Below are 13,468 nucleotides of genomic sequence, written 5' to 3'. Positions count from 1 at the left end.
ATTTATTTTGCCGAAGCTACAGGACAGAACTTCAAATTCTTAGGAGCTGCTCAGTAACTTTGGTCCACATAATTTGCAAGGCAACTTACCTTCATTTGCTGTCTTTTCTGCTTCAGTACTGACCAACAGCTTGAAGCCACGGCCTAAACGTAAAAAAAAAAAATAAAAATAAAAATGCCCAAAGCCCTGTGTAACTTCATTATAAGAGAAATCATCTTTGATCTCAAAATAAGTGATCTGCAGAATACCGTATTTCTACATTTTAGGGATTTGTATTTTCTTCAGCTTCAATCTTGTGATAACACAAACTATAAAATATTAGCTGATACAAATACCTAATTCTATACGCAGTCATATTTGTTACTCTCAGATCTTACTTTGCAACATTTTCTTTAGTTTAATTCAAATGTAATTTGGCATCCTTGCCTGATTTTGCAGTTGCAACAGTTAGCAACATTCACTGGGTTTAACTGAGGACCAGTCTCTTATATACCAAAGTGTGTGCTCAGACATAAGTAACTATTTTAGATATTCAGCAGCATGTGAACACATTGAAATGTCCTTTTTCATTTTAGCAAAAACATTCTTGCAATAGCTTCAGATTCAGCTAAGGAGTTTTGTCCAAATATGGACTAGCGAAATACAATATACCAATAGGTTTTTCTCCCCTCAGCTGGTAACTATCCTCTGGTCTGCTTCTCCTTCAGTCCTGCAAGATAATTTACTCCTCACAAAACACAATGTTATCACATAACTGCAAAAATAAATACATGCATGTTACCTTTTTTTTTTTTTTCCTTTAGAGGGTATATTTCAATCGAAGGAAAAAAATAAAAGGAAAACTAGCTGTTTATAGATATTAATGGATGAGAGTAGTATCTCTACCAGCTGACCATAGCAGTAGCCTGTATGTCTGCAGCAGAGGGGTGAGATGTATTTGACAAATAAACAGGCACATCTGAAAAAGTGTGAAATGTTACCAACATCTGAATCCCTCTATTGCATTAATTGACTTTTGTTTGCTTGCAACTTTGTGCCTTATTGCTAAATCTCTGGTATCTAACAGCCAAAACCTGTTATCTAATATCTAAGATGTGGCTAAAAGAAACTTCCCTTCTAAAATTCTACTTCCTCAGAGAAAACTCATTTTTGCAGGACAAGTTAAAGTATTTTCTCCAATACATTCAATCGTTCTGTATATCTTGGGCCCAGACTGGTAACTTTTAAATTGCTATTATGAAAAACCTGATAACACAATCTATCTATTTTTTCTGAGGAATATTTCAGGTATATATTCAGTTATATTGGAAGCTGAATTAGACTTTAGATGAAGGATGGTATAGTTTCTTTGCTTCAAAATTAATGCAATTATCAAGACAATATACGCAGTCTTTATCCTGCAGTTGTTGGATTTATTCTCATTTTTACATTGTGCTTTAAGAACATAAAGCACAGATCGCTGGAAGAACAGTTTCGGCATATACTGAACTTTTATATCAGAATGCTCACACTGATGTTATGTTGATCATACCACCTACTTATTGTAACGTACTACAGAAAAACAATTATGAAAATTACACATAAATACTTACTGTTTCTTTAAAAGAGGAATTTAGCCAGCGGTTATTTACTACATTCTGTATAGATATTGGTGGGTTTTCTAAATCTTCAAATGAATCCATTAATATGAAGTCCAGAACGACATCATAAAAATTCAGGTTTTTCACCTATGTTAAATCAGAACAGGATCTAAGTCACCTAGTTTCTCTTTCAGCAGTGGAATTCAGCACACCCCATATTCTAACTCTGTATTAACATGCATATTTATAATTGTTTTTAATTAATATTAAAGATACTTTGTCAGTAAAGGAGAAGTTAAAAAAATATTACATGCTTTCTGGTACTAAACTGCAGTGGTGGATGCCATTTCTCTAAATCAGCAATGTAAACAAAAAAAGATCTGCCTTTCCCACCATTCTGAACTGTAAAAATTTATTTTTAGATGTTATGGCTTGCATAATGAAGGGTAAAAGCACTTTTCAGAAATTCAGACTCACCCCTCTAGCAGCAAGTTCCATTTCAGTATTATCCCAGTGATCTGTTTGTTCCAAGAAATATATCATTTCATCAAAGACATCTTCAAATTTCTTTGGATTCTGTAAAGTAAAAGCAAAGACCATCACGCAAACTTAACAAGAGAGATGGTTTATTTACACTAGAAAGTGACTTCTGGTAGAAGTTACATTAACAATAAAGCACTAGTTAAAAAAGGCTTTTACCTTTCGTGCTCTCACAATTAAAGCAGACAAAATTTTTCTTCCACTCTCAGCAAGAAATATTCTGTTTGCTGTTTCTGAAAGAATTATCTAGAAAAGGTTTCAGAAAATATAAACGTATTAATTCACAGGTTATACAAAGTGACCTTAAACACGTCTATCAAATTTAATATAATTATAACCACTAACATAGTTGGCAAGTTCCTAATAAACCGTTGGTGCAAAGGTTCCAAAGCAACTCCTCTGCAAATATGTCCCATTTTAGAATTACAGCAATGTAAAAGCAACAAGAAAATAATTAATTACAGAATGTGTCATAAAAATGCTCACACAGGTAGTGCATTGATAGTTTCAATGCTGTGTACTTTAGGCTTAACAAGGCAGACAGACAAAGCGCTCTCCTTACTATTTACCTGAAAAGCTTGTCGAATACAATGAAGCTTAGCAAGGAAGTCACTGTCTCCGAGACATTCAAACATTTCAGTCCTATATAAAATAGAAAAGTTTTCAAAGACCAATAAAAAAAAGAAGCACACGAAAATTCAACTAAGTCTAATTCCTAGAAAAAATACCTGGTAGAAGTAACTTCTGAAAAATGAGTTCTATGTAGAATATTTAACATTAATTCTTGCTTTTCTTGGAAATAATTAAGTAGACATAAATCAGTACCTTAAGACTCGCGAATAAATTTTGCCTTCTTCTGCTAGGTGCATAGCTTCTTCATACAATGGGCAATGGCAAAGGGAATCTAGACCATACGTATTACGAATCTCTCTGTGCTCTGTAAGCTGAAAAAAATATATTTTTTAAGTTCATTAAAGAGCTTGCCAACATAATTTTTGTAAAGATAAAACAAATTAAAGAAATTTTCTTGATATTCTACCGAAAGATATATCTTTTTCTGCATCTGCTTAAAACAAAGGGGCAACACTCAACCAGTAAACAGGAGAGAAACACCACACTATTAACAAGACTGTTACTTCGTAACTTTCAGAAGTTTAATTAATAAAATGGACACAACTTAGCTTTGTTTTTAACTTGCCTAGTTAAATCTAATGGGTCTCAAAGCTGTTAAAAAATAATTGTCGGGACACAAAGTGCAGAATGATTGCATCATGCAAGTCTTTAGGAAGCTGGAAATAGTAACATGCTCCCACCCCTGGTTTTATTTCACTGGCAAATACCCCTGCTGGTTACCAAAGCACATCCTACGAAGCACGAGCATCCAGCATTTTACTACAGGCTCCCAATAAGGTTTTCATTATCGGCTGTTTTAATTCTGTGGTTATCACATAAATTAACATGAACTTGTAGAGATTTTTAGAGCAAGAAAACCCCCAAACACATTAAGAAATTAAAGCACATAAATAATACAGAGAACTCCTGTTTACAGGATATCATATTTAATCCACAAAACAATGGCTAGCTACAATTTCCACTACAAGCATTACATCATATTATTAATGATGCAAGAAAAAAAAAAATATCAGAGGCTTACACATCCTCGGTTTAGTTAATGACCAGAAAATGAATTCTAACTTTTGTTTTTTAATTGAACTATATAGAAGTAGTTACCCTGTATCTTAGAAAGACTAAAAAAAAAACCCAAAACCAGATTAAAATATCACTTTATGTTAAACTTCCATTAAAATTTTCAAATAAATATATGCTGAAAAGTTTTTCCTGTCACTGAGGACATACAGGCATTCATAAAGACATGAAGAAGTATGCTTCCAGTGTGCCCTCTCCACAGACTTCAGTTGAGCCAATTACAGCAACAATTTGGCCAAGTAGACTTGGCTGCTAAAGAGAAGAATACAAGCACGTGCCAATACCTATTTTTGTCCATGTAAATATTTAAGCACATGAATAAGTTACAGAGATTTCAGTCCAGAGCTGGTATCCTGACAAGTGTCACACATCGTTAGATGGTGTATATTTGCTGGAAAGTGACATTTTGAATCACTCATACCAGTATCCCTTTACTGTAAGCAAATACATACAATTCCTTTCATAAAATTGTCAGGTTCCATCTTAAATTGACTTGTTTGTGTAAAAACAAAACAAAACAAAACAATATAAAAAAACCCTCTATTCAATCTGCATTCCTATACAGATTTCTATAGAGTTCTCAAATTGAGACTCAAGCGACAAGATGATAGCCAGGGAATAAGTGAAGGAATAAAAGTTGTAAGGTCCACAAAATGCTATATTTAAATGAGTAACGGACACTTTCAGAACTCATCTAGCTTGAAAGTATTTCCATTTAAAAAATATGTATTTGTTTATCAGTTGTTTTGCTTGGAAGAACAGAGCAGAATAAGCTGACTTCCTAAAAAAGATTTACAGCTATTAAGACCAAAGATTTTATTCCAATTTAGCAAGATTAATCATGGCTCCAAATTGTGTTTTGGATTCACTAATTCAAAAAGCCCACCTGAAAATTTACGTTCTTACTAAACAAAGGAAGCCACACAGCTTTTAATTGAAAATATATGTGAAAATATATGGGAAAGAATAATTTAACCAACTAGAAGAAACAGGAATATATTGATTTCTTTCAGATGTGAGAAATCAATATACAGACACACACACGTATATATACACACAGGTGTTTATAGTGTAATAGTTAGAACAGGTATAAACAAGAAAAAGTGAAAAATCTTTACTCCAGAATTTGTTTTTCTACATTATGGTTAAGAAAGTATTAACTGCGGAACAATACATACATATTTTCCAAAATAAAGACCAAAACAGAACACAAATAAGTATACTAATTTATTTCTTACCTGATCCAGGTACTACTGAAGCCATAAAACTTTCCATTTATTTTATTTCATTTGCAAAGCATGAGAAGAAATAGGTTGTGAACACATACGCACTTTGTAAACAGCTGCCCCTCTCTTGGAGATAATAATTTCTGTGGTAAAAGGGATTATATTAGTTTTCTCTAGTGAACTTCAGGCAGATCACCTTCTTCAGATATGACTGACTGTGACTGAATTAGGACTTGTGATTTCTACAGCGAGATGCAGGTAATCTCCATCTGCTGCCAGCAAGCCTGAGATGACAACATCTTCAGCACACGGAGATGCCTGATCACAGCCCTTGTGGTTACAGATTAGCATAGAATCTGATACCTGGCAGTTGGGTGAGGCCCTTGATTATATTTAGCTTTTTTATTTGTTTAAACTTCCTCTCATGCTAGCAGATGAAATAAAATAGCTGTGTTACTGCTGTAATGCATATTACTGAGCACAAAGGAAGAGAGCAGTTAAATCAACCGGCTACTAAGTGGGAGGGAAGGGTATAACTATTCTTCCGCTGAGAAGATGGTTTTGATTACAGATCGAAGTTAGTCCCAACCAATAACATTTGGAAAGGGAGTGCAAATTCCTCTATTGCTGACTTCTCTTAGCATGCACAAAGAGGAGAGGAGAAAAAAACGAAACAAACTGAAAAGCAGAAACTAAAACAACCTCTAAGTTTAACTAGAAAAGGCGATTTCCACACAAGCTCTGAAGCTGCATCATAACGCTCCTGGAGTCATCACGGATTTTTTTTCGATGCTTTCTAGTGTTTAAAAATATATTTATATACAAGTATTTTATATGTAGGTATAAACTATATATATATATATGTAACATACAGTATTTTATTTTAAATGGTCTTGCAAACATTCAGTAACGGCCATTCTTTTTGAGATGAAATAAGGTGAAAGCTTGCCTATATAAACATTCTGGGTATCTCAATCAGTTAAGATGCTCCAAACACACATCCACATTTCTAACATAGCAGAGTTCAGCTATTGGAAGAATGGACAAATCATATACACTGTTTAAAAACGTTGAGGAGCATACAACATTTTCTAGATAAGAACTTCTCAAGCTGACATCAAAAGGAAAATAAACTCTTTCATGTAAAAGCCTCCAAGGACTTGTTACCTTTGAGGAAAAAGGTGAAGAGAAAGGTTAGTTTTAAATGAGGTGGTTCAGTACAACTACCTTATACTAATTGGCATACATTAATATGTATTCAGATACTTGCTTTTTACCTCACTATGTACCCCTACGCACCGCCTAACTTTCCTCAACAGCAGTTCAGTATTTATCAGAAGTTAGCAGAACGCCCCAGCATCCCACATCCTGTCATCACAGCTAAGTTGAACTCTTGAAAGCTTCTCGAGTCCTTTCTTGCCATTCTGTAGTGAACACTTCCTCGCCCAGCCACTGCCATTTTGAAACTCTTAGCACACCACTAAGGATGAAAAAGTGCTCCATGCATAGCTACTGAAAGTTGTAACACAGAGGTTAGTGATGATGGACCTGACATGGCAGCCTCTGAACATCTGCTATTTCCTCAGTGTCACGTGGGGTCACATGAAGAAGGAGATGAAAACGCAAACAAAGAAGAGATGAAAAGATGAATCACCCTGTAGCAGCAAGCTAGTCTTACAAAGCTTTACTTCTATCCATTCAAGGCTCAAGAAAGAGATAGCAATTGCTGGTGACCACTGCACAGGACATTTATGATGACCCGCAGTGAATACTTCACTTCATTATGTTGCAAGAATACGTATGTCTTCAAAACTCCAAAGCTTGTAGGGATAACTTGTGCCTCTACACAGAGTGCTGCGAAGCAGCCCCTCAGGATTACCGGATGGATTGGTTTTGTTCAGATACTAATCAGTTTTCACTCGACGGTTCAGCTTTAAGGTTGCATCTTCTAGTAAAGAGATGCTGAAACCATTGTTGTAAAGCATCAAACCTCTGGAACTTGCAATAATTTTTAAGCCTGGTGTTCCCCGACTACTCTGGTCCAACAAACAGACTCAGTACTCTCACTTACCACCCACAACTTGCTTCTTAATAAATAGAAAAAATTCTCAGCTGTGCATCAAAGACCTTGTTGACCACCAAAATAACCACCTATGTGAATGGAACAAAAATAAACAATCCTAGATCTTTTAGGAATTCTCACTTGCTCCTCCTAATAAAAAGGTCAATTGAGTGGCACAGTCAGCATTCCTTACATTTTGAGAAACTATGGTATATTAAAATGGCTGCTGATGAGCTCTTTCTCTGGGTATCTTTATCTTTTAAAAGATTTATTTTTTTTTTTAACATAAGTAGCTGGTGGAACATGAAGAGATGTTGGTGATTACTAACTGAAACACTTGAGATGGTACTTCAGTAAACTGAAATGATAGAGTGGTGCGTTCTTCCTCATATCTGGAAGAAAACAGGAAGGAATTTCATGCCTTTTCAGGAACTCTTTCTACACTTACTTGTATATATTACAAGACACCTGATAAATTTTCTTTGAGGAAAACACACATTCAGAACACGATTTTATCTCAATTATTGCTGCAACTTTATTACTTTTAAGCATAATGAAGAATGTGAATTCACTATGTTGTGTGCATCAGTGGTAGTTGACAGGCAGAATACTCCGCGGCTACGTGCTCTCTGGTACATAGGCTTTTGCCTACGTAATACCTACATGGATTTATTATGGGACAAAAGTTAGTTCAGTGCTAATATATAGATTTATTACAAATGTCACACATATTTCCTAAGAATTAAAAACTGTATAGTATGAGCAGTCAGCATATAGGAACACACTGACTATTAGAGGAAACTCCTCTTTGTCCTAGAAGTGAAAACATTTCATATACTATGCAAATACCACACATAGCTAAGGTTTCTGTTAGAGGACAAGGATCAACTCCAGATTTTTTAATTTTATTATTATTTTTAAAGCTTTCAGGGCACATTTAATGACTTGTTGGCCTAAGTTTTCCTATTCATAGCCACACAGCAAGCAACCGCAGTTGTCCTTGGAGGGAATCAATGGAATCTGGTTCCTGTTCACCACTCTTCATTGCCACATGGAAAGTTTTCCCCACAATGGAATCTTTTTAACTGGGGCTACAACTATTAGGATGCAGAAGACAAGTAACAGAGAGGAAAAAAATGCTCAAACCACCACAAATGAAGCATGAAGTTTGAGGAATTTGTTAGAAAGAACACAGGAACAGGAGGTGTTTCTCAAAGCGGAACAGAACTTTTCTGTTGCCTATACCACCACTGATATTTATTGGGAGGTGGAAAGCTTCTGATAATGATGATATGAACACACAAGCTTTATCACTGGATATCACGCTTCACTGGACACCATGAAATCTTTTGAGTTCACACACAAGTTGTAGGTGGTAGTTAGTGGCACTTTGGGTACAGGTTCTTCAAAGAAAGAGTATTACTGTTAACAGAATGAAAGACTTCAGGGATTAATTCTTTTCCTCTCTTTCTTCACGTGTTTTAAGACTATAAATACGAGGCACCTCCATACCTCACTGAAGTTGTTAGAACAGGGAGCTCCATACAATTTGCTACCCAGGGCATGCTAGACTGCAGGACTGCTGTACCATGTTTGTTTCTGAGGCAAGAGAACAATCCACGTCAAATTGGACGGATAACATGAACATGGACAGAGTGTCTAGGATGAGAACAATAAGACCTGAGAAGATCAGATTAGCAATTACGGTCACACTTCTGAAGACAGTCAGAATATAGGAGAGCACATCTCTGATTTTTGAGATCAAACAGGAAAAACACAAACTAAACACCTCACAAACGGTACAGGAATACACTTTACTATTACTTGCCAACATTATTCCTTCTGGTATTCCCTGTTTCAGGAAAGGAATAAAACATTTACCTGGAAACCAGAAAAAAAGGTAACCCTACCTTTCAGTGACAGGGCTCTTTTTGAGCACTTTCTGAATCTAAAATTCAATTTCAGTCCCTTCGAAGGTTTCAGTGCCATATACAAATAATTACAGGCGTATGGAAACTGGTGTTCTTTCCCTGTTATCAAAGCTTGCTCCTTCCTGCACTGTTTTAATAGATTTGAACTGAGAAAAAGACAACCTTAGTAAAGCAATTACTGATAAAAAAAAAAAAAAAGCAGCTAAGGCTTTATTCACAAGTCTAAAAAAAAAATAAATCTCCTAAACTTTGGAATGAGTTAACATTTTAATAAAGAAAAGTTTCTTTGATAATAGAACTACAGATTTGGTTCTAGTCAAGATATGAAAATAAGACACAATAAATGCATGTGCACTGACAATGGAGAGGCAGCAACAAAGCTCACTGTGAGGGAGAGCGGGAAAGAGCTTCTATTGGAAATATGGAAAAGGAGCCAGGAAGGGGAGGGTGGAGACCTTTATCTGGCACACTCACTGCTGTATTCTTGCCAAAGGTGGTAGCTATTTTAATCACACAGCAGGTAAGTTAGCAAAAATATGAAAAAGATATTAACCATCATAAACACAAGTCGATGGCAGATAGTCTCAAATGGGGAAGAAAATGCCATTATTTATCACAGCATACAGTATCAGTAACGTAATTAGGGAAAATGGTTGTGCTTACCATCCCTCCTGCAGTGCTTCTGAGAGCCTATGTGTGTTTAGGACAGGAAGTCTGTCTGAGCTTGGGGATGGCAACTGTCTGTCTAAATCATCTTTATAAGGATTTGGGCACCTGCATATTATAGCTGTCCAGACTGGCATTCTGTATGAGAAGTCATCAAGTCCATGATCCTCAGCATCCTCTTGATCATCAGCCATGGCCAAGATGAAGTTTTGGCATAACCTACTGCTACCCTGTAGAGCTCATCAAAAGGGCATGTGATTTAAAAACTCTCCCAACCGTCCCAGTTTTGTACAATTCTTTTCTTGAAAGCCATCTTCCTATGTTTTGTCCCAATATAACATAGCAAAACATTCTTGTTGCCTCCTAAGCAGTATCCCTATCAATTTCCATCAAAACGTCTATGTCTTGTTTTAGGATTCCCTGTGTCTTTGCTCTTCTCTCTCCTGAGGGCAATGAACTAAATTTGACTTGACTGTGTGTCAGCTCTGAAACACAGAAACAGCTTCCAGTCTCTAAAACCAGAGTCACGCAAAATACTTAGTCCTGCTCCTTGGGACAGGATGCAACGTAGAAGGAAGCAGGGTAACTGTCAACATGCAGCTTGTACCATGATGTGACCACAAAAAATGCTGCTACTTTGTGATTTACAGGAAGGTGAAATTACTGATGATTCCAGTAGGGCAAAAATCACATAGCAGTATACACGTATACACGTATTTCAGATTTAAAACCTTTGCTAAACATTTCTATCAGCACACAGAGTTTAAGGTAGTTACCAAAATTGTAACTGCAATCAGGGAGCGTACAAGGAAAGAAAAACTGCTTATTTGTACATTAGCTCAGGCAAATCCAAAGCTGGAAAAGCCTCAAATCTCTTAGCTTGAAACATTCCACTTTTTTCCAAGTGCAAGAATAATAAAAGTAGATAAGCAAGAAGCAGCTACCCGATATCATCATATCTAGAATCAAAAAATCTGTTATGTGAATTCTAATCCAGTTACAGAGTGATCACTGTTCTCTACTAATAGCTGAAATAAGCTGAGTAGTACTTATTACTCCTTCTCCTTGCCATAGTTATTTGCAGTACTAACTTAAAGCATTTTTCCCCCTAGAGGATGGGCAAAACTTTACATCAAGATAACACTACTTTCATAAGAAATGACCAATTCACAGCTTTATTTTAGAATCATAGAATCATAGGGTTGGAAGGGACCTCTGGAGATCATCTAGTCCAACCCCCCTGCCAGAGCAGGGTCACCTAGAGCAGGTTACACAGGAACACGTCCAGGTGGGTTTTGAATGTCTCCAGAGTTGGAGACTCCACCACCTCTCTGGGCAGCCTGTTCCAGTGCTCTGCCACCCTCAGGGTAAAGAAGTTCCTCCTCATGTTTAGGTGGAACTTCCTATGTTCCAGTTTGTGCCCATTGCCTCTTGTCCTGTCCCCGGGCACCACTGAAAAGAGCCTGGCCCCATCGTCCTGACACCCACCCTTTAAGTATTTATAAGCGTTGATAAGAACGCTTTTACCTGCAGATTTTACCTGCACTACACAATGACACCCTAGTAGCTACTACTAGAGAGCTAACTGGCCCTGTAGTTTAAGCCCAGTGGCTCATATTTAATCCAGAATTTTGATGGTGTTCTGGTTTGAAGACCAAACTTCAAGTTGTTTATGGCTTTGTTAATCTTCAGGACTCCTATCAGCTGAGAATTTTAATAGATTCTTCAATAAAACCTGAGAAAGGAGATCAGAGAGCTTGTTCTACTGGCAAAGGCTAGAACAGCTGGAAAGGAAGAGAAAATCTTCATAACTTTGTTCTGGAAGAAAGAGATGACAGAAGTGGCTTTGAAATATGAAAACGTGAAGAATATTTTCAGGATATGTAAAGACAGTTCCATTGCTGGTTTTGACTCAAACATTTCTTTAGCAAATACTGAGACAATTTAGCTTCAGGATAAGATGGTTATTTCGCTGAGGTGACACATCCTGGGGTTTTTTGGTTTTGGGTTTGTTGTTGTGTTTGGTTTTTTTAAGCCAAGCAACACAAATGAGCATAATGGATTGTTCCCATGTCCACATACTTGCAAGCACACTAGGAAAATACATGCAAAAAAAAAAAAAAAAAAAGCTACAGAGTGTACAAATGATAACGGTTTACTGCTCCTCTCAAGACCTGATAAGAGTTGAAGGAAACTTGAATTGCAGTCTTGTCCGAATTACAGAAAAGAGTAACCAGTCTCTGTAGACACAATCTTAGTTAGGAATGAACGCTAGGCATACCATCACAACTTCATCTGAATTACTAAATCAATATAATCACAGTTTAATGTGAATTGCTAAATCAAGGTAATTGTATCATGGAAAAACAAACCATACAACAGGCAGTCAAAAGATTATTTCAAAGAACGTGTATGCAATTCTCTCTCTTTTTACAACTGTCTGAGTTTAGTAGCTCAGTTGTAATGCATACATGATAGCAATATCTAACACAGAATGTATCTATCGAGACCAATTGCCTTTCCTGTAATTTGGAGATGAGTGCTATTCAAGATCACTTCAGCTCGTGAGACACTATAAAAGGAGATATTCCTCATTCTAATAAGTGTGTTGCTGTATATAAAATTCTTTCAAATACTTCGAGGGAGCTGTAGCAGATTTCAGCTAATAGACAATGCCCTGTTATCCAAAGATTATTTCTTTATGAATCCTCTGCAGTCTTATCCAGGAGGATTAGGGAAATTTAGATGAAGTATATACTATTGTGCATGGAACGTACTAAAATAGGTAGCTATCAATTTCTAATAATTTTGTCTCAAAAAAAAAAAAAGAGAATATAAAAATGAAATTCATGGTGAAAGGAACTACTAGAGGCTCAACTAATTGTGCTTATTCACTCATGCAAATCTGATATATTTTTCAAAAGCAAGTTCTTTTTAGGAGGAGTTGAGGAAACATTCTGCCAGTGCACAAACAAACAAAAAAAAAGGCAAATTGATCCTAACTTCATTACTTGAACTGCTACGAGACTGATTACAACTAAGCAAGGAATGCTTTTTTTTTCCCCCCTAAGACAAATACACTTTGTTTACAATAGCGAAAAAATTAAGATTCCTCTGTTCTCTGTTCAAATAGATCAATAAATCTTTAAAGAAGCAATCTTTAAGAGTCTTACCTCAGCTGTGGAAACAAAGGAGTCTGTTGATGCAATGCTTAATGTATCTCGAAGGCAGAAGTCATCCGTATTATCCTTTACAGTAATGTCTGTATTTTTATCTTTAAAATAAAATAAAAAACCTGATTATTAGACTATCAGAAAATTCCATTAAAGTCTTGAAAGTGTGTTTGATGTATACTATAATGTAGTACTTAATTTGGAAGGCACAATATTGTACTACTATGAGGGTAAATTCTCTTATGACCCGCTAACATATATAGAGGTGATTGTATTTACCTGTCTTTAAAGTGGACTTACATCTTCAATGAAGAGAGAGAAGAAAAAATATATCTCCTCAGGGGTTTTGCCTTTTCTTTGACAGACTTCTGAAGATGTCTCTATCTAAAGATGTTACTTTGCTATATCGATCTAAATCCTCTGTTGAGTTTTTAACTTGGCTGTGTTATGTAATGCTCAATGTTTTAGATACTGTTCTAAATGAAAGCCATTAATAAAAAACAGGTTTCAGCCTCCCGTGAATTCATTTCATTTTCTGCTTCTCATGCCTTTTTTCACTTGCTGGTTCTTCAGAAGAGCGAGT

At 36.1% G+C, this 13,468-nt stretch overlaps 1 protein-coding gene across 1 annotated transcript in view; it reads right to left on the bottom strand.

Annotated features, from left to right (window-relative positions):
• The window catches only part of MIGA1 (mitoguardin 1), a 39,800-nt gene that overhangs the window by 3,011 nt on the left and 23,321 nt on the right, over window positions 1-13,468 (bottom strand). Inside the window, exons 8-14 of the mRNA XM_063345164.1 lie at window positions 12,886-12,986; window positions 2,946-3,064; window positions 2,690-2,762; window positions 2,280-2,366; window positions 2,058-2,156; window positions 1,593-1,727; window positions 90-143 (exon numbers count right to left, since the gene is read on the bottom strand). Coding sequence (XP_063201234.1) covers window positions 90-143; window positions 1,593-1,727; window positions 2,058-2,156; window positions 2,280-2,366; window positions 2,690-2,762; window positions 2,946-3,064; window positions 12,886-12,986 — 668 coding nt within the window. The remainder of the gene's footprint in view (window positions 1-89; window positions 144-1,592; window positions 1,728-2,057; window positions 2,157-2,279; window positions 2,367-2,689; window positions 2,763-2,945; window positions 3,065-12,885; window positions 12,987-13,468) is intronic.

The sequence above is a fragment of the Chroicocephalus ridibundus genome, chromosome 8 (genome assembly GCF_963924245.1).
Source record: "Chroicocephalus ridibundus chromosome 8, bChrRid1.1, whole genome shotgun sequence".
Classification (NCBI taxonomy): Eukaryota; Metazoa; Chordata; class Aves; order Charadriiformes; family Laridae; genus Chroicocephalus; species Chroicocephalus ridibundus.
Note: the sequence above shows the minus strand (reverse complement) of the source record. Positions and strands in the feature narration are given on the sequence as shown.